General features: G+C 47.6%; 4 protein-coding genes across 5 annotated transcripts; 1 reads left to right on the top strand and 3 right to left on the bottom strand.

Annotated features, from left to right (window-relative positions):
• Positions 1–4,433: 4,433 nt before the first annotated feature.
• On the bottom strand, positions 4,434–7,367 carry LOC123190287 (thylakoid lumenal 29 kDa protein, chloroplastic). Its single transcript, XM_044602900.1, has 11 exons — positions 7,087–7,367; positions 6,893–7,018; positions 6,147–6,231; positions 6,011–6,045; positions 5,854–5,919; positions 5,721–5,761; positions 5,469–5,599; positions 5,280–5,386; positions 5,041–5,178; positions 4,789–4,923; positions 4,434–4,670 (listed from the first exon to the last, which is right to left on the bottom strand). Exons 1-11 carry the CDS (start codon positions 7,264–7,266, stop codon positions 4,560–4,562), a joined length of 1,155 nt encoding a protein of 384 aa, XP_044458835.1. The 5' UTR covers positions 7,267–7,367; the 3' UTR covers positions 4,434–4,559.
• Positions 7,368–7,638: 271 nt separating this feature from the next.
• LOC123190288 (multiple organellar RNA editing factor 2, chloroplastic) lies at positions 7,639–9,984 on the bottom strand. The gene is made up of 4 exons (XM_044602902.1): positions 9,598–9,984; positions 9,402–9,499; positions 8,659–8,724; positions 7,639–8,049 (listed from the first exon to the last, which is right to left on the bottom strand). Exons 1-4 carry the CDS (start codon positions 9,924–9,926, stop codon positions 7,898–7,900), a joined length of 645 nt encoding a protein of 214 aa, XP_044458837.1. The 5' UTR covers positions 9,927–9,984; the 3' UTR covers positions 7,639–7,897.
• Positions 9,985–10,056: 72 nt separating this feature from the next.
• Positions 10,057–12,527, top strand: LOC123190289 (V-type proton ATPase subunit G1). Of its 2 annotated transcripts, none has more exons than XM_044602903.1 (4): positions 10,057–10,255; positions 10,983–11,077; positions 11,907–12,007; positions 12,088–12,527. In XM_044602903.1, exons 2-4 carry the CDS (start codon positions 10,990–10,992, stop codon positions 12,229–12,231), a joined length of 333 nt encoding a protein of 110 aa, XP_044458838.1. In that variant the 5' UTR covers positions 10,057–10,255; positions 10,983–10,989; the 3' UTR covers positions 12,232–12,527. The 2 variants fall into 2 exon arrangements, with proteins under 2 accessions (XP_044458838.1, XP_044458839.1); XM_044602904.1 differs by lacking the exon at positions 10,057–10,255 and adding an exon at positions 10,325–10,534.
• Positions 12,528–14,915: 2,388 nt separating this feature from the next.
• LOC123191865 (serine/arginine repetitive matrix protein 1-like) lies at positions 14,916–18,864 on the bottom strand. Its single transcript, XM_044604437.1, has 4 exons — positions 18,684–18,864; positions 18,399–18,547; positions 16,861–16,938; positions 14,916–16,772 (listed from the first exon to the last, which is right to left on the bottom strand). Exons 1-4 carry the CDS (start codon positions 18,724–18,726, stop codon positions 14,916–14,918), a joined length of 2,127 nt encoding a protein of 708 aa, XP_044460372.1. The 5' UTR covers positions 18,727–18,864.
• Positions 18,865–19,989: the final 1,125 nt, after the last annotated feature.

Raw genomic sequence — 19,989 nt, 5'->3', positions numbered from 1 at the left:
TCAATCTCCATCAACATCTTCACCAGCACCATCTCCTCTAAAACCCTAGTTCATCTCTTGTATCCAATCTTTGTCCTAAAGCCTCAGATTGGTACCTGTGGGTTGCTAGTAGTGTTGATTACTCCTTGTAGTTGATGCTAGTTGGTTTATTTGGTGGAAGATCATATGTTCAGATCCTTTATGCATATTAATACCCCTCTGATTATGAACATGAATATGATTTGTGAGTAGTTATGTTTGTTCCTAAGGACATGGGAGAAGTCTTGCTATAAGTAGTCATGTGAATTTGGTATTCGTTCAATATTTTGATGAGATGTATGTTATCTTTCCTCTAGTGGTGTTATGTGAACGTCGACTACATGACACTTCACCATTATTTGGTCCTAGAGGAAGGCATTGGGAAGTAATAAGTAGATGATGGGTTGCTAGAGTGATAGAAGCTTAAACCCTAGTTTATGAGTTGCTTCATAAGGGGCTGATTTGGATCCACATGTTTCATGCTATGGTTAGGTTTACCTTAATACTTATTTTGTAGTTGTGGATGCTTGCAATAGGGGTTAATCATAAGTGGGATGCTTGTCCAAGAAAGGGAAGCACCCAAGCACCGGTCCACCCACATACCAAATTATCAAAGTAACGAACGCGAATCATATGAGTGTGATGAAAACTAGCTTGACGATAATTCCCATGTGTCCTCGGGAGCGCTTTTCTCTATATAAGAGTTTGTCCAGGCTTGTCCTTTGCTACAAAAAGGGTTGGGCCATCTTGTTGCACCTTATTTACTTTCATTACTTGTTACCCGTTACAAATTACCTTATCACAAAACTATCTGTCACCGATAATTTCAGTGCTTGCAGAGAATACCTTACTGAAAACCGGTTATCAGTTCCTTCCGCTCCTCGTTGGGTTCGACACTCTTACTTATCGAAAGGACTATGATAGATCCCCTATACTTGTGGGTCATCACGTGGTGACGGTGTTGGTGGAGTGATCTCCGCAGGGCTTCGCCTAAGCACTACGAAAATATGACCGGGGGTGTAAACGGTGGAGGGGGCGCCGCACACGGCTAAGACAATGTTCTAGTGTGCTAGGCATCCCCCTCCCACATATATAAAGGTGGGGGAGGAGGGAGCAGCCAGGAGGGCGCTCCAAGTAGGTCGAATCCTACTTGGGGTCTCCTCCCAAGCGGCGCCCCCCTGCCATGTTTAGGTGCGGGAGAAAGGCGGAGGAGGGAGGCGCCCCCTTCCTTTCTCCCATGAGAGCGAAAGGCGGGAGGGGTTAGCCCTCCCCCTTTCGTTCCCTAGGGCTGGCCAGCTAGGGAGAGGGGCGCACCAGCCCCCTGTGGGCTGGTCTGTCCCTTCCTTGGCCCATTAAGCCCATATACCTACCGGGGGGTGTCTGGAACCCCTTCCGGTGACCCGATGGCTACCCGGTGCATCCCGAAACTCTTTCGGTGTCTGAATACCATCGTCATATATAAATCTTTACCTCTCGACCATTTCGAGACTCCTCGTCATGTCCGTGATCTCATCCGGGACTCCGAACAACATTCGGTCATCAAATCATATAACTCATATAACACTATATCGTCAACGAACGTTAAGCGTGCGGACCCTACGGGTTCGAGAACTATGTAGACATGACCGAGACACCTCTCCGGTCAATAATCAATAGCGGAACCTAGATGCCTATATTGGCTCCTACATATTGTACGAAGATCTTTATCGGTCGAACAGTTATGACAACATGTGTAATTCCCTTTGTCCATCGGTATGTCACTTGCCCGAGATTCGATCGTCGCTCTTTATACCTAGTTCAATCTCGTTACCGGCAAGTCTCTTTACTCGTTTCGTAATACATCATCTTGTAACTAACTCCTTAGTAATTTGCTTGCAAGGCTTCTTATGATGTGTATTACCGAGAGGGCCCAGAGATACCTCCCCAATACTCAGAGTGACAAATCCTAATCTCGATCTATGCCAACTCAACAAACACCTTCGGAGATACCTGTAGAGAATCTTTATGATCACCCAGTTACGTTGTGACATTTGATAGCACACAAGGTATTCCTCTGGTATCCGGGAGTTGCATAATCTCATAGTCAAAGAAATATGTATTTGACATGAAGAAAGCAATAGCAAGAAACTGAATGATCATTATGCTAAGCTAATGGATGGGTCCTGTCTATCACATCATTCTCCTAATGATGTGATCTGGATGTCAAATGACAACACATGTCCATGGTTAGGAAACCTTAACCATCTTTGATCAACGAGCTAGTCTAGTAGAGGCTTACTAGGGACACGATACTTGTTTATGTATTCACATATGTATTTAAGTTTTCGATCAATACAATTCTGGCATGAATAATAAACCTTTATCATGAATAAGAAAATATAAAATAACAACTTTATTATTGCCTGTAGGGCATATTTCGTTCACAAACGTCCAACACATTTCAACCCGAATTTGAAAAAATCTGACACATTTCATGTAAACCGGATGGCTTTCATTTATACCGGACCAAATTCATTACATTTTTGACATATTTCAACTAAACAAAAGTGGACAACACTTTCTTAACATAGTCTAAATCTTCACCGGCTGTGGAGATTTCTGTGTTCCACGTCCTTTCTCCCCATGTCCAGTAAAACCAAATGGTGGTGAGCTCCGAAAAGTGAAGTTGTCGGAGGGGAAGAGTAGAACATGAGACACTCCCCATATGGCTGCCAACATCTTGAAAATTATCTTATACAACACATTCCACAAGCTTATAGGTATGTATTGAGTTATCAATTCGGGTGAATTAACCTTGCGGATAAAGCAATTAGTCAACTGAATTATATTCCAGGCCGACATCTAGCGGGATAATTGACAGATCCCCCAGAACCGAGCATGGGGCTACTTGGGCCCAAACACCATTGAGGCCCCCCCCCCCCAACTGAGCCTGGGGTTACACATGGTCAAACGTCGTTCGTCGACTGAATTATAGTCCAGTGCCAAAAATAAGTGGAAGCTACCAGAGGAAAATCCTCAGGTCCGCCATTCTGCCCAACTTGACTATCAGAGGCTACTGCTCACCAATTTGATTTATTTAGATCCTATGAGGAAATTTTTTATCCTCGGGCCGGGTTGAAAGGCCGGCTTTTTAACACGGACTAAGTCTCACGGGCTACTGGATCAGTGTTTTCAAGCGCAAAAAGCTAAATTCCGAGAAGATTAATTTGATCCTCAGGCCAGCCATCTTGCATCTCAGTTCAACATAAAAATGCCAAGAGGAGATTCGATCCTCAGGTCGGCCTTTCAGCTCGTCCTCAGTCCCGGGGGGCTACTGCATATCAGTTCAAAGAAATAATTTCTTCGAGGAGATTCGATCCTTAGGTCGGCCTTACATCCTAGCCTGAGTCTCGCGGGCTATACATCAGTTCAACGGAAAAATGATTCCAAGGAGATTCGGTCCTTAGGTCAACTTTTCAAACCGGCCTGGGTCTGGGGGGCTACTGCATCCCGCGCTAAATCCTAATTATAGTGAACTGCAACCCAGTTTCATTGAAACCGGTTTGACTCGGGGGCTACGGGACGGAAGTTTCATGAATTTTAAAAGGAAAAAGTCCATAGTGCAGGACGGGTTCGTCGAACAAACCTACTCCTTGGGGGCCACTGGACGTCATCAGAAATTTTTCCTCGAGAAATCGGCTCGCAAGAGCCGGCTTGGCAGGATAACTTTTCCACGGAGTCCAGCTAGCTTAATCGGCAATTCAAGATCAAACTAAGCTTTTCTCTCAACAGGTGGGCCGACTTCAGGGAGCAGACCGGCTACAGGAGGTCGGCAACAAACAGTCACTTTCAAGGGAGCTTCAAAGAACCAGCTTCAACCTCGGCAAGCTGAGAAGACATTGTTGAGGATCAATGCCGATCAGGATGCCGCCAAGCTTGAGGACCAGTTTAGGGGCTACTAATGGTGTTACAGCCCCTGGGGTGCCTCACCTCTCTGGTTGTCGTTTCAAGTAGGCCAGCCCAAGGCCCCTAGGTCAGTTTCCCGTCCTGGGCCATCATGTCGGCCCATGGGCTCTATAGAAGGAAGACGCTGGAGGCCTTACTGTTCAAGACAAGGAAGCTGAAGCCATAGAGGACTCTCCTCCACCGACATAGCCGACAATGTTTTTTTAGGGGGACATAGCTGACTATGTTTGTGCAACCCAGGGGCCGCAATATCTTATATAAGCCGAGACTGAGCTAGTCGATAGACAACATACAACTAAAAATAAGCCGAGGCCGAGTAGGGTTTTACCTCGTAAGGAGGACCTGAACCTAGGTAAATCTGGCCTCCTGCCGATCTACTCACCTCGCTGGGATACCCTACTGATGGATCTGCCAGAATCAGCTCCAACAACTAAAAAAAGGTATGTGTGTGCATCTATGACGCAGAGAGCAAAAGCAATAAATCTTTCTTTTTCTAAAACACGACAAGACTCAGCCAAAACATTAACTCTCCCCATATCAAACTCATTCTCCATACACACCCAATCGCTCGCAGATATGCCCAGCGCAATCATCAATCACAGCTTCAGTTTACCCAAGTTAATCTTTTGCTTGGGGTATGTGTAGGCCTCGTAGTTTATCTTCTGGCCCAGGTAGCTCAGCTTGGTGACCGCGGTTATCAGGTCAACCTGGCATACATACACATTCAGAAGCAGAGTTTAAAAACCAGAGGTGAGGATTTCAGAACATATATATGTCCTGCGGCATTGGCATTGGCAGCTTGAACATGTCCATTAAATCCCTTACCTCGTAGTCGGTTCGGGAGACCGTCTCGCGACTGCGCTGGTACTTCTCGACCCATGGCCGGCAGTCTGGATCAGCGATCAGTTTCTCCTCCGTGGCAGCTTGGTCGGGTCCGAAGAAGGCCGACATCACAGCAACCTGCAGTAGAATTCTCCTGGTACTGGTTAGACTGAAATCACAACTTCTGCAGTCCAATAGAAAAAGTGATCTGTAACTAAAGGAGAAATTATGAAACGATCAATGAGTAGAAGTGACCTGACGAGGACCGAGACCGACGGAGATAAACTTGTCCTTCATTTCCTGGACAGAAGCGGTGCTCCACTGAGGCACCCTGCCCTCTGGATCAGGTTCTTGTGCGTCGTCTCGCCCGAATATTTTGTCGAAGAAACCCCACTACAATGAATGTGTACCGACTTGTATATTAGCAAACTAGGTCTATATTACAGAAGAAGAAATGAACAGACAGGCTCCGGCCTGGCGAAGTGGATGAATACCTGCCCACTTGAACCGTATGCCGAGTATAGGGTCCTTCCCTTCTCTTCGTTCCCACCGGTCTTGGCAATGGCCGCATCAAGGAACGTTTTCTTAAGTGCCTGTGATGCTGTTGCGGGTAAAAGTTTATTTGAGTATACATCAGTAGTGCAGTACACACACAGATCATATGGCTAATCAAATTAGCATACCCCCTATTTGGACCAAATCTGCAAATGAAATGGGGCCTCCCTTGGAGTAGGAATCAATCTCTTTCTTTGCTTCTACTAGCAGATCTAAGGCAGCAGAAAGTCCACTGTTTTCAGGTCTGCTTATTTCTGCACTTTATTGTTTAACAGGAATTGATCAAACAACAAGGCCGAGCAACTTGTTAGGCTGTCACTTGCAGAGCTTAACTGTAACATAACCACAAAGATGCAGAAAGAGAAGCTGGTAGCTACTACCTTAGCCTGATGGACCCATTTGGCCCTCCTGTCTTCGTAGCCTGCAGAAGAGTTAAGTTAACAGCCAGTAGCACCATCAGTTACCTCAATGTGAACATGTAACCAATTGCCAGAAGCCATTTAGAGAGCAGACCTTGTCGTATGTCATAGCATCATTCAGTGCCAAGGTCAAGAGAGACGGCACGAGCTCTGGCTTTGCCTGCAAAAGACTTTCAGAGTTTCAGCCGACAATGGGACAGACAGGTGAAATTGATGACGATCTGAGTGTACATAATGTGCAGTTATCTCACCTCTATGGCTGCTGTGAGGGTGCTTTTGATGCTTGCTGAAGAAACAAACAGCAGAGTGCACCAACCCGAAAGGTCATTAAGAAGCATATGTACTACGTAGCATTTGAAGCGAAAAGAGGGAGCTGAGGCAACCTACATTGGAACTCGGAGCGCTGCCGGCGTTCGATCAGGTCAGCCGCAGCAGCCACCCCTGTGAACCTCGTAGAGCCCTCAACGATTTCCTAACACACCGCATAAACAAACAACTGTAATTACGATAGATAAAAGCTATGGAGCGCGGAGCCAAGATGCTCAGGTCCAGTGCTTCGATGATGATGAGAATCTGCGCGGCTCCAACCAACTCAGCTTCGAACTGATCCCTTCTGCATCTCTTCGAAGCTTCGAGTTCTCGTCTGTCAGGGATAGGCTGCCTTTCACTCCTGCGCGAGTGCTCGGATTGCTCTTTTGTGAGCCTGTAAGCTTAGTGAATTTAGACTGTTTCGGGTTCCTTTTGGAGACTCCTTGGTGTTTAGATCCTATAGGTTGCGTGATCACAGGTGTCGCTGGGTTTTCGCCCCGCAATGAGCTGCTCGATGACGAGTGCTCATGGTGGGTTTCCTACTGGTGCCTTGAACTCGCCCCACCTTTCTAGTTTCCTTATGCTGAATTTGGTTCTTGGGTCTGTGGTTCTCTGAAGTATGTATTTCCGTTATGCTTTTAATGGAAAGGGGTTGAGGCCCGGTTCAAAAAAAAAAAGCCATGGAGGTGCCGGTTGTCATCATTCTTCCATCATGCATGCTGCATTTGTTTAGCTGTGCCATACTGCCACCCATGATGATGCAGCAGAGCTGAGCTGCAGCCTGCAGGGACTGCTGAGCTGCATAGAGAAGTAGTATCACATACCAAGCCAACGGCGGCGCCGAAGCAGCCCCCGATCAGATCCCTTCTGCGGAACCGCAGAGCCTCTTCGCAAGCGGCGGCCGCCTCGGCGCCGGAGCCCCCGGACTTGGCCTGGCAGCACACCTGAATCTGCACGGAGAAAGCTGTTAACTTAGCATGAGAGGGGACTCGCGGTCTGAATCGGGAAGCATACATACGTGTGCGTGTCTGCACGCCGGCGACGAGACGGAAGGGAGGCCGAGGCGCAGCGCGGGAGCAGAGAGGAAGGTCGCGCCCGCCATTTCCCTCACTCCGTTCGACTTGAGCGCTCGCACGGTCTCGGTCACGGGGCTGGCTGGCTGGCCGGCGCGTGTGTTGTGCGCTCGGCAATTCGGCATGCAGCGGGAGGATTCGGCGGATAAGGCAGCCAATCACGGACCTGCACGTGTAGGATTCGGCGGATAAGGCAGCCAATCACGGACCTGCACGTGCATTCTCCATGTCGCCACCGCCACCACACGTTTGCTGGTAAAACTCATCGCGCCGCTGCGTTGTTCCTCCGCGTCCCCGATTGGCTTCCACATTGTTACCGAACCGTGCCGCCTCCCGTGGTCACTGGCATCATGGCTCGTGCGACAACACAGAGATGGATGATTTCTGAAAATGAGCTCCCTGCTGCAGTGCTGCTACTACCTACGCTTGTTACAGAGGGCGAATTAATGGAGCTGAAACAGGGTAGGGAGGATTCATCATCACGAGTGAAAATAATCTCAGAGCTCCAAACACATGAACTTTTTTTTTCTTTCCGCCGCAAACCAAGATACCGTTACCAAAACAACGGAACAAGTCACTCACAGTAGTACATGCAGTCCTTAACCTACAGTTCGTGAAGAAAATAAACGCCCAGATATGGCGAGGCTACAATGCAGCAAAGACGACGAGGGGCATTTCGGGCGTGGAGCAGTTGCTATATCTAGGGCAAGGAGCGATAGCAGTGGGCCACTTGTGCGGTACACCGACGGGGACATGTCACCGTTGGTAGGCCTGGTTCTCCCTCCTCTTCACATAGCGAGTCCGGTCGCTGTAACGCGGTCTATCTTGAGCTCTCTGAGGCACCGGCTCCACCCTTCTCTGCCTTTCCGGTGATCGTTGGACGATCTCTCCGTTCACAAATAACTCGGCTGCAAAGAAGGGCAGCGTGATGAAAATCCGGGACAAATATGATCACATTTGTGAGAAATGTTCTTCATGGAGAACAGAAGTATGCATAGGTGTAGTATATACTTCAGGTCTGAAAGGATCAATTGCACTTGTACAATTAACGGCTCAGGAGGCATGTGAACAGTCTGAGGATGGTATAAACCCTTGAATAGAAAGCCATGCAAATCATGTTTGAAGGATCAGTCTTTCCAAAAGGATCATTTAAGGACTATAACCTTAACACTGACTAATAAATTAATGCACCTTTATACTCCTAAATAAGGTTTCCTCAATCATGTAATGTAGTAACTATTACCTCCGTCCAAAAAAGCTTGTCTTAGATTTGTCTACATACGAATGTATCTACGGAGGGAGTATATTGAATCAAACTGTGCAGTGAGCACATCAATGCACAGAACTGATAGTGGCTCATTAAGTAGAATCAAGTCATTTGGATTAAGGTATCACAAATCTGATTGACCAATTCTACTTCAAGGACAATCATAAAGTATGGCCTACCAACAGCTAGCATAAAATTCGAAAAATACGCCAAAACAATGGAATAGAGAGAACATAAGCAATAATCTTACCACCATAGTCCTTGTTCTCAGCATCAACATAGGAATCCGGAAGCACAAAAAGAACACCCGGGAGGCCTGTATATTGAAAACACAAACAACGGTTATGAAACCACCAGATATCCAACAGCAAAATATCTCTGAATATTAGCTACTGACATTAAACAAATGTACATATGCAGATAAGTATATAAATACCATAACACTGAAGCTGTACTCACTAGTCAATAGCAAACTTTCTCTTCAGATTAGCTACTGAACATTCCACAAACAAGTAGTATATGCCAAACATAAGGCTGTTACAGCACATTTCACATAATAAACCTTCTAGAATCAAAATATCAAGAAATCAAATCCCTGATACACCATCAACGAAGGTAAAAGTGCAGTAGCATACCCATGAACAAAAAACAATGTCCATGAACCAATATACCCATCACCAAAGGATCACAGATTGCAATAGTGCAGCACAATTCAGTCTCTACTAATATGGGACAAACATGAGCATGTTACAACTTGCCCTTTTCTCAGTATTATGTAATCCTTGGACCTTGGCATTCACACATTTTGCACTTGAAATGTTTTGACCCGCAGTTAGCAAAAGGGTGTGTTAATCATGTTATTAAACTAGACAACAGAATACTGAAATACGACTGTACATCAACTGGAAACTGAAACCTAAGATGGCACTCATATCCAATTATCACAATGTGTGCTTAAATATGGAAAAAAGTTTGCATTTCGCTGATGTATACCTTCCAGCTTGTTGGACGTTTCCTCGTCAATCTCGCACCCAAACCCAAAGTAGCGCTCACAGGACACGTTGTAGATCCTCTTCTTCGACTCCTCCTCGCTACACCGGCGACCAACAACAAAACCAAAATTAGCCTCATTCCGCGAAACACCCACGGTAGGGACGGATAGAAATCGAGCCAAACGCGCGCGGATTACCTGCCCACGACCTTGGCGAGGGTCTGGATGTAGCAGTCGATCATCTGGTGCTTGGTGGCGCCCTCGCCGCCGGGCTTGTCCATGACGATGAGCCAGTGCTCGTAGTCGCAGCCGGGGAACAGCGGCGCCATCTCCGTGGGCGCGCGGTCCCCGCCCTGCCCCGGCCGCAGCGGCGAGTACGAGGCGTCGGGCCGCCGCGCCATGCAGCGGACGGCGCGGCCGACGCGAGGCCGCGCGGGGCGAGCGGATGGGCACGGGAGGCGCCGCGGCTGGAGCACCGGCCGCGCCGGGCGCGCGGCGGCGGCGACGGCGCGCGCTGCGGTGGCCATGGCGGGAGAGTAGGAGACGAGCGGAGGAGGTGGAACCGGAATGGATGGGGTTTTGATTGGGGGTTTGGGAGAAGAGATATTATTATTTGCTGCCCGCGCCTCTGGGCCTTATTAGTGCTAACAGGCCCAATTCGTAACCGAGTGGATCTGAAACGGCCGGCCCGGCCCGGCCCTGCTCGGCACAAGACAACGATACAATTGCGCGGCCGTAATAAATAGTCTGGAAAGGTCGGGGCCACGACGGCGAGAGGAGCAGCAGAGGATAGCTTTTCCCCACGGATCCTTCTCGTCTTCCACGTGATTCGAGTCGTCTCGCCTCTCTCCGTCAGGTACGAGCTCGATCCGCCTCCCCGCAGGGGGATTTTCCGTTGATTTCTTTTCCCGTCGCGTCGATCTGGGCGGATCTGGGCCGGAATCGGCCGCGCTTGATGCCGGGTCGTTTCGTCGATTCGATCCTGCTCGCTCACGCTATTGCAATTTGGGCGCTGTTTGTTTGATGATCCGGTCGATTGAGGATAAGCAAAGGGTGTTCGGGGATCGCTGATTTGTCAAGTAGCTGGCCTCTGTTGCTGGATCTTAGCTGATCTGATCTGGATTTGCAGTTTGAGGTAGCGGTCCGTAATGTGTGGGCATCTAGCTGGCTTGTAAGCTTGTGTAGACCTGCCTGGGTAGATCCAACTATTCTGCAGTGGCTGTTGCTATGTACGCTAAATTGACCTGATTAGTTTGTTGCTCCAAGGTAGTCAGGCCCTGGAATCAGGCAATTGCGTATGAATGTTTAAGCCGCTTGAAGCGAAATACTGCCTTCTGTGGTAGTTTTGTAGCTCCAGCTAATGTTGATATTTGGTATTCTGAGTAGCAGATTTGTGCGATTTTTCTTCCAGCTATCTCTGTCCGTAAAACTGCAGGTGGTTACAGCATGGATAGTGCTATAGGCTTCCCTTTTGTTAGGAGTTTTGGGATGTTATGTGACATTCTGTGTTTTAGGACTCCTAACCATGTAACAATATTGCATACCCATTTGCATTTCGTTGATTATTGTTCTTCATTCTGCAGCCCAAACATGGACTCAAGCAGGCGCCCGAGTGGAATCCAGCAATTGCTTGCTGCAGAGCAAGAAGCTCAGCAAATTGTAAATGCTGCTAGGGCTGGTAAATTTCTTATTTTTTGGCTTAATTAATTATTTATCAAGCATAATATTGTGGAGTGAGAACATTATGAAGTCTGTGAGGGTCTGCTCTGTTTGCTACAGTGGATACTTATATTTTGATGCATTCACCGATTTTTGTAGGATTTGTCATGATCTAATGTCATTTTCTAATGAACACAAGGCCTTTTAGCTTTTTCCTGATTCGTATGTATCTAGACACATTTTAGTATGTATGTTCACTCATTTTAGTATGTATGTAATCAATATTTTGAAATGGCTAAGAGGTTTTATTTTAGGGAACGGAGAGAGTATTTGCTATGTCTTGTCTGCTATACTAAGTGAACTTTAAAGTCATGATAGATGTTGTTCCATTGTGAGTTATGAGATCATCATCTGGTTTGTAGCACAGAGCATGGTTGCTAGCGTTGTGTAACTCTTTGCGTGGTAATGTTGTCTTTCTTACTTGATAGGCCATGTCATCTTTTCTTTTGTTGGGTACAGAAAGTGAAATGTTTGCATTGCATTGTTGAGTTGGCAAAATCTGTTACGGTTATCAAAGTCTTTGGGTTCCGGGGCCTAAATATAAGTCTTTTTAGAGATTTCAATAAGGACTACATACGGATATATATAGACATATTTTAGAGTGTAGACTCACTCATTTTGCTCCGTATGTAGTCCGCATTGGAATCTCTAAAAAGACATACTTAGGAGCGGAGGGAGTACCATAGAAATATTTGAACTTCTATGAATATTATTGTTCACTGCGAAGCTGAAATTAAATTACTCCTATCTACTTCTGTCTATGAACTGAAATCTGATGTCTCTGTCAGCTAAAACGGCGAGGCTTAGGCAAGCCAAAGAAGAGGCTGAGAGAGAAATAGCTGAGTACCGTGCACAAATGGAGGCTGATTTCCAGAGGAAGCTCACCGAGGTATGTACCGCGCATCTGCACATTCAATCTGTTCGTTTATATAAGATAATAACAGGGCTTCTGATCATTTCCACTTCCAGACCAGCGGTGACTCTGGCGCAAACGTCAAACGCCTTGAGCAAGAGACAAACGTAAAGATTGAGCAGCTCAAGCAGCAGGCAGCAAACATCTCTCCAGAGGTGATTCAGATGCTTCTGAGGCACGTCACCACTGTGAAGAACTAAAGGTTGATGAGTCAGCCCTGCATATGATGGCAACTTTGTACTATCTGTTCATTTCTTTGGGAGGTATTATAAGAAATGGCTTTTGCCACTTCCAGCTGTAATTCCTTGTTGTCTTGGAAATAAGCTGCTACAGTTCAGCAGCAGCCATGTCTGATACTACTTGCTAAACCTTTGGTGATTAGTTCATAAATTTTGTCGATTTCCGCCCTTTTTGTCTCTCCCTTGTATGGCTATCAGTATATGTATTTTTTTATGTGAGATATATTATTCATAATAGTAAATAAGTTTTTAATCCATGGTGAGCTTTGGCAAGCTATGTTGTTCTGACAACAGAAATGGGTTTGTAAAAATGGAGTGCTTCAGATGCTCGAAAGCTTTTGAATGCATGACTTTTAGACGCTGGAAAGTATTTGGATGCAGGAAATGCATCCTGATTCAAATCGTAATGCAGCTATAGGCTATTGGATCTGCCATTGTATGTTCATTGGTAGTGTTTTATTCTTAGGATATGTTTGGATGGTGATAAACTTACCTACCAATATTTTGGTCATGTCCAAATTATTGGCCTTTGTTTGGATTGTTTCCATATATTTGGCATGCCTTTTTACTTAAGTTTAATTTCATGTTAATCTTAATATCTAAATAGCCACCCCACACTAACATATTTCTCTCAACATGCAAATGTACCACCTCAGCATGCAACATACATGAGAAAAAGGTCACCTTGATATGCAAACATGCTTGTCCTGTTATGCAATTTCAAATATTTTACAACAATCAATCAAACACAATAAATCATAGTATGAATTTTTTGTTTTTATATTATTATTTCATATATCCATGTTCCATAAAATCAAATATACCATTGACATATATTGCAAACATTCCCTTAATACACCTTCTGAACAAGCGTGTTGGGTTTTATGTTATGCTCAGTTACCGGGCAGGCTATGTTTAGTGTAAGGATCGCCTCACTCATGCTGCCTTTAGGATCAACAGTAAAGAGAATCATGATGCTTCTCATTTTATGTTGTAGCCCAAAGGGCTAAATTATAGTCTTCTTCCATTTTTTTATAAATTGGGGAACCCTCACCCCATTTCAAAGGGTGAAAGATACTTCAAGATAGAGAGCTCTTTTCTTCTCTTGGTCTAGCAGGAAGTTGGTCGCCTCATGTCCGCCATTGACCTACGAGCAGGCGCATCTCCGCCTCAGGCTTTCCATGAATCTCATGTATGTCTTCATTCGTAAGAGGGTTCCTGAAATTTAGGGACCACGCAAGTCGACTAATCTTTGGCATAGATCGTTTGGGGTCATGCATCGTTATATTTGTTTCGTGTAGCCATCGCATCATCACAAACACGGACCATGTGGCAGTTATCCATTACAACATGGACCATGTTGGGGTCACCTTGAATGAGTGCAAAAACACATGGGTCATTGGTCACCAATTGCAACATGGATCATGTTGCGGTCACCTCCAGCTTGCATGACTCTCCAAACACCACTCGTGCAACCGGGGCATGTTGCACTGCAACATAGGCAATGTTGCAAACCCCAACGACCTATGCAGGCCAACCCGCACCGGTGAGCACCTTCGCTGGCGATAGCTAGCAAGCTTGCACCGCCCTCAAGCAACACCTTGGTTGCAGCACAGTGGTTGGATCTCAGCAGCGGCTCATCGACGACTTTTTAGCACCACCGTCCTTTGCTATGGTAAGTTTAGTTACGCGAGGATGGCAAGCATGGCAACTTTCGTGCTTCAGTTTTTGACAGAAACTTTCCGTGTATCATTGAAATTTGCTATCCTTGAGTTACTGGAATTGCCATCAAAAAATGTTTGGGCCAAAGTGTCACGCACCTACTCCCTCATTTTCGGTTTATATGGCTCAATTCAAAAATCTCACCAATCAAGGTAGATGATGAATGGTGGACTACTTTTTGTAGTTTGCAAAAGCACCTAATTAATGCACTTGTTTTCCTCAAAAAATTATGTTTATCAATGCATAAATTGCAATGCATGCATGCATAAAGTACATGCATTGGTCAATTTTCTCTTAATACTTGCATGCAATGATTTAATGCACCTTGGAATCTGAACATGTGATGGAAAACAACCAAATTTAGCCTTATAAAATGAAAAAATTAAAATTTTAAGATAAGCCCTATAAACCGAAAAGAAGAGAGTAACATGTGGCATTTATCATTTGTATTCTCAGATTTTATTGTCTACCCTCAATGCAAGGACAAATTAATTGTAAGAACATACTACCTCCGTCCGGGTTTAAAGGGCCGGACGGCAGGATTGGCAGGATTTAGGTGTCACTGAATGCGCTATCAGTAATTGTCTGTAATTAATCCCGGCCGGTGAAATCGGAAGGAAGCTAGCCAACCGGTGTGCCTCGCCCCACGCTCGAGGCTTCACACGCGCATGCAGCGCCCGTGCATGGCCAATGAAGGAGCTGGCTTTCCCGTTATTTGAGGCGCAGCGTTCGGCTCGCAGTTAATTCTATCGGAAGTCTAAACAAAACAGCAGAGAATCGAGGCAGCGGCCTAGTAAATCCGGACTCGGCATCGTGGCTCTCCGGCCAACAGGTCAACTTCTCAACTAAAGCAAAGCAAACAAATTGAACACACATTGTAGTACATGCTGCACGAGAGTGCTTGCAGATCCAGGCGCACAAAACTACGGTGCTTTCCCTTGTCTTAAACGACGACGTGCCCTGCCGGTACGCTGTGCCTGGCCGTGCTGTTGCCTCAGCAGTTGCCACCAGTGATTGACCTGCATCCTGCTCTGGGTACCCGCGCGCGCCGTCGGAGCTCGCGCCGGTGCCTTCCGCGCTCCCAACTTGTGCTTCACCAGCGCGCCGAACAGCGACTGCGCTTGCCCCCCGCCGCGCTTCTTCGCCGGCGCCGGCACCGGCACCACCGTCCGGCTCGTGGTCTTCTTCTTTGCGTCCTGGTTTTCCTTTGCGTCGTGGTTTTTCTTTGCGCCGTGGTTTTCCTTTGCGTCGTGGCTTTTCTTTGCGTCGTGGCCAATGCTGCGGTGGAACATGCCGCCGAGGTAGCTCCACGGCGACTTGCTGTTGTTGCCGCGGCGGTCGCGCCTGGGCACGGGGCTGCCGGAGCGCCCGCCACCGCCACCGATGTGGTGGTGGTGGTGATGGTCATGGCGGTGGTGGAACACCAGCGCCAGCTTCTCCTTGAACATTCGTAGCCGCCCTTCCCTTCTCTCCTGTCGTTCCCGGCGCCGGCGACTTCTTGACGCGCTCGACGCCTCCTTGAATTTGTGCTCCGGCAGCGCACTGCCTCGCCGCGGCGCTGACGCCGACGCCGACGAGGAGTAGGAAGAAGCTGAAGGGGCCGATGTTGATGTTGGCGCCGTGGGGCTGGCGGAGGGAGACGGGCTAGCGGCAGCTGACGAGCTGCTGCTGTACGTGCTGCCGGAGGTGATTGGGTCCAGCGCTCGCCGCGGCCGACGGCTTGACCAGCCCATGCTAGTGCTGCCACCGACGGCACCTTCCTTCCTCTGTCGCCGCCGAAGGCTCCGTTCTCCGCTTTCTTCAGATTCGTGTACGCGGCGCTCTGTGAGTTCCCGGGTCGGCCTGATGCGGCTGCTTATCGTGGCCGCCTCGCCACTGCTCGACGACGATCGCCTCGGCGTGGCCGCGCCGCGTCCGGCCCGCTCGGAGCCGCGGCGTGACCTCACGCCCATGGACAACCCAGACTCCAGCCTCCCGCTGTAACGACGCGTCGAGGAGCCATACGCCCCCACTCCTCGCACCGTGGCGCGACCATGCGACGAGGGCGCGCGGGACACGGAGCGGCGCCTGTTGCTCCGCTCTGGCGAGGACGACGACGACGGTGACGACGAACGATCACCACGTCCAGAGCTCCCGCGCAGCCTGCTATGCCTGTCGCTGCGGTCGGCGCGCGGAGCGTTGCCGCTCGCCACGCCGCGCCGTGGCTCGGCGACCCTGGACGAACGGTTGGAGGCGACGCGGGAAAGGCGCTGCTCCGGAGTGCTCGGACGGAGCCGTGGCTCGGCGACCCTGGACGAACGGTTGGAGGCGAGGCGGGAAAGGTGCTGCTCCGGCCGAGTGCTCGGACGGAGCCGTGGCTCGGCGACCCTGGACGAGCGGTTGGAGTCGACGCGGGAAAGGCGCTGCTCCGGAGTGCTCGGATGGAGCCGCGGCTCGGCGACCCTGGACGAACGGTTGGAGGCGAGGCGGGAAAGGCGCTGATCCGGAGTCCTCTGATGGAGCTGCGGCATCGCGGTTCTTGACGAGCGGCCGGAGTCGACGCGAGCAAGGAGACGACCGTCCCTCTCGCGGCGGCGATGGTCGTCGTACACGCTGCGGGCGTCCCGGCTTCTCGCCGAGCTCTGCGGCTTCAGCCTCCGGGACATCTGGCTGGCGCAGAGGCTGGGGCTGGGCGACGCGGTCGGCTTCAGGCGATGCTCGGCGTTGCCGCTTGTCCGGCGGCCTGGTTGGATCGAGAGCTTCCTCTCCACAGCAGGAGACATCAGGGGGCCTGACAGCAGCTGCAAGCGTACAGACGAGCGATCGCTCTGCTTATCAGCATTTGCCCAAGAAGGCAATATATAATTACTACTGCAAATGTATTATTACCTTTGCCTGTCTTAGGAGAGTCTGCTGAGTAGCGTTGTCTAGCATCTTCATTAACATATCTCTTGATGCCTCGTTCAACTGCAACAATGTTGAGTTTAAATTAGAGTTGCAACTGAAAATGTAAACGAAACTAAGATGCCTGAAGTTTTCTTGTATATTGGCAATTACTATCATGTTAGTTTCGAAGAAACGTTTATCTACCGTGGGCGGCATTTTTCATCTACTGTTCGATGTGTTGGATATTTCGTGCAACTATTTTTGATAATATACAATGAAACATTACGATATACTTCTAAAATAAGGGAAAATCCCATGGAACTTGATCAAAATATGACGAAACTTCAGCTCTGGTCGAGGTTGTCGCTCGGCCCTCGGGATCAAAGAGAGGGGAACCTCTTGCTGGTTTTCTGGAATTCGACATATGAGGTGTTTTCGTTCCGTCGAACGAGATCGATTCATCTCAACCTTAAAGGCAGAGATCTGTGATTCCTAGTTCTTCTACCCCACCCAGAAACAAATTTCTGCTAGACGACTCCTAGGGGTGACAAAGGCCCTGACTCCATCCCAGACAGTATAGTACTATCGGTCCTAGCAGGCAGTATGAACCTATACAAGCTCGATCAAAAGATAGGGAGGATCTGACAGAAGCACAAATTTTCACTCTTCAACGGTGTAACGTTTATGATACGCTACGAAACAAGCAAACAAGGCAAACATCAACATAACTCGGAAAAATGTGGGACGAATCTCCGAGCAAGGACAAGGGGTAGAAAAACCATTCCCATTTATTTCTTGAGAGTGTCCATTTCTAATCCGACGATATCATATTTTTATTTTTTTATCCTTTTAAAATTGGATGGGCATACAGTTTGAAAATCATGTTGAACTTTACAAATAAGCAACTAAAACTAGCACACAACAACAGTAAACCTCACAATGGCATTTTGGTATTAGTTTGCCTTAGAAATAGCAAACCTCTCATTTCTTTTGAAACAAAGGCAACAGCTCATTTTTTTCGCCTTTGGCGTGGAAATTTGTTTCTCATGCAAAAAAAAGACTTATAATGCACTAATTTGGAATAGAACCACCATTTTCCATTATGTTATGTTATGTTCTTCCTAATCTTTGGTAGCCAAACACGTCTGAAGGCAATAAAAACAAATCTCATTTCTCAATTTATTCATGCAGATTTAAAGAAAAAGTTCATATTATTGTAATAATTTGTTGCAGAACAATATAGTATCATCTCAGCGGACTGAGAACATCTTATTTCCCAGTCTAGTTTACAACTTTGTTCATATGAATCTAAGAAAACATTCAGCTTGCTGTAATAATTTGTTAAGAGGGGGAAAAACAGCATTTGCTATTGAAATTCAAAAACAATATGATTAAGAAAGTCATGATCGATCAACCGAGAGTTAGCAAATCCAGAAATTTAAAATGCACGCATCGACGGACGCAGTTGAAGAAGACTTGTTGAAAGAAGCAATGGTTGTTTAGGCAGTAAAACATGCTGATCGATCTTCAAGCAATCTTACATTTTCATTTGGCTGGGGGGCCCTGTGAAGCAGGCCGTAGAGCCCCTTGAGCGCCTGCAGATCCGCCAGGACCTGCTCCATCCCCATCTCATTCTCATCCGGCGCCGGCGCTTCAGTAGAAACGTCACATGAATAGTAAGAACACAGATCTTCCCGCCAAAAAAGAAAAGAAAAAAGAAAAGGTAAGAACACAGATCGTGATGAACTGCGCGCCTCCATGCATCGGACGGAGAAGCTTAATTTCTCTATTTCCTACCAAAACGGAGACGGGGGGCAGGAACGAACCAGGTTCATGGGAGGAAGACGAGATCGATGTCGCCTGCTCCATCTTCTTCGACGGTGTCGAGCGAATTTAGCAGTTCTCCGGTGGCAAGGGAGAACAGGCGGTTCCAGAATTGCAGTGCTCGTGTGGGGAAGGGACGACTGACGAGGGTGTTGCGTGGCGCGAGAACCCGCTGGAGAGTTACCTGCCTTGATGGGCTAGAAAGGAGTGGTAGGGTATCCCGTTCCCATGCGGCCCAAGTATACCGAATGCCGTTACCATTCTCCTGGAAAAAGAAACTGGTATTCTCAAACAAAAAAAGGAAAAAAGAAACTGGTAGCCATCCAAAAAAGACTGGCAACTAACCTAATGTTACCCTAAAAAAAAAAACTAACCTAATGTTGGAAATGTTAGAAGGGAGAAAGGGATTTGGTGGAATAGTTCGTTGTATTGTTTGAGCCTCGTGGGCATATATATAGGAGTACATGATCTACTTGGAGTACAAGACAAGCCAGAATACTTTCCTAGTCTATCCTATGTATCCAATACAATCACGTTACTCAACACCCCCCGCAGTCACAACGGTAGCGACGCAGACGGTGAGACTGAAGAAGAATCCAAAGGCAAGCCGACGGGCACCCCCACAGTCGTAACGGTCGATGCATCGCGGAAGTCGTGGCTGGAGTGGAAACTCGACGAGGTTGCTCAAGCAAGGCGGTAGCCCTTTGTGCCGTTTGTTGATGCAGCTGATACGTCTCCAACGTATCTATAATTTTTGATTGCTCCATGCTATATTATCTACTGTTTTGGACCATATTGAGCTTTATTTTTCACTTTTATATTACTTTTGGGACTAACCTATTAACCGGAGGCCTAGCCCAGAATTGCTGTTTTTTTTGCCTATTTCAGTGTGTCGAAGAAATGGAATCAAACGGAGTCCAAATGGAATGAAACCTTCCGGAACGTGATTTTCTCAACAAATATGATCTAGGAGACTTGGACCCTCCGTCAAGAAAGAAGAGATGCGGTCACGAGGGTGTAGGGCGCGCCCCCCTGCCTCGTGGGCCCCTCGAAGCTCCACCGACGTGCTCCTTCCTCCTATAAATACCTACGCACCCACAAACGATCAGATACGAAGCCAAAAACCTAATTCCACCGCCGCAACCTTCTGTACCCACGAGATCCCATCTTGGGGCCTGTTCCGGAGCTCCGCCGGAAGGGGAATCCACCACGGAGGGCTTCTACATCATCACCATAGCCCCTCAGATGAAGTGTGAGTAGTTTACCTCAGACCTTCGGGTCCATAGTTAGTAGCTAGATGTCTTCTTC

Source organism: Triticum aestivum, chromosome 2A, assembly GCF_018294505.1.
Source record: "Triticum aestivum cultivar Chinese Spring chromosome 2A, IWGSC CS RefSeq v2.1, whole genome shotgun sequence".
NCBI lineage: Eukaryota > Viridiplantae > Streptophyta > Magnoliopsida > Poales > Poaceae > Triticum > Triticum aestivum.
This window is presented reverse-complemented; position numbering and strand designations above follow the sequence as displayed.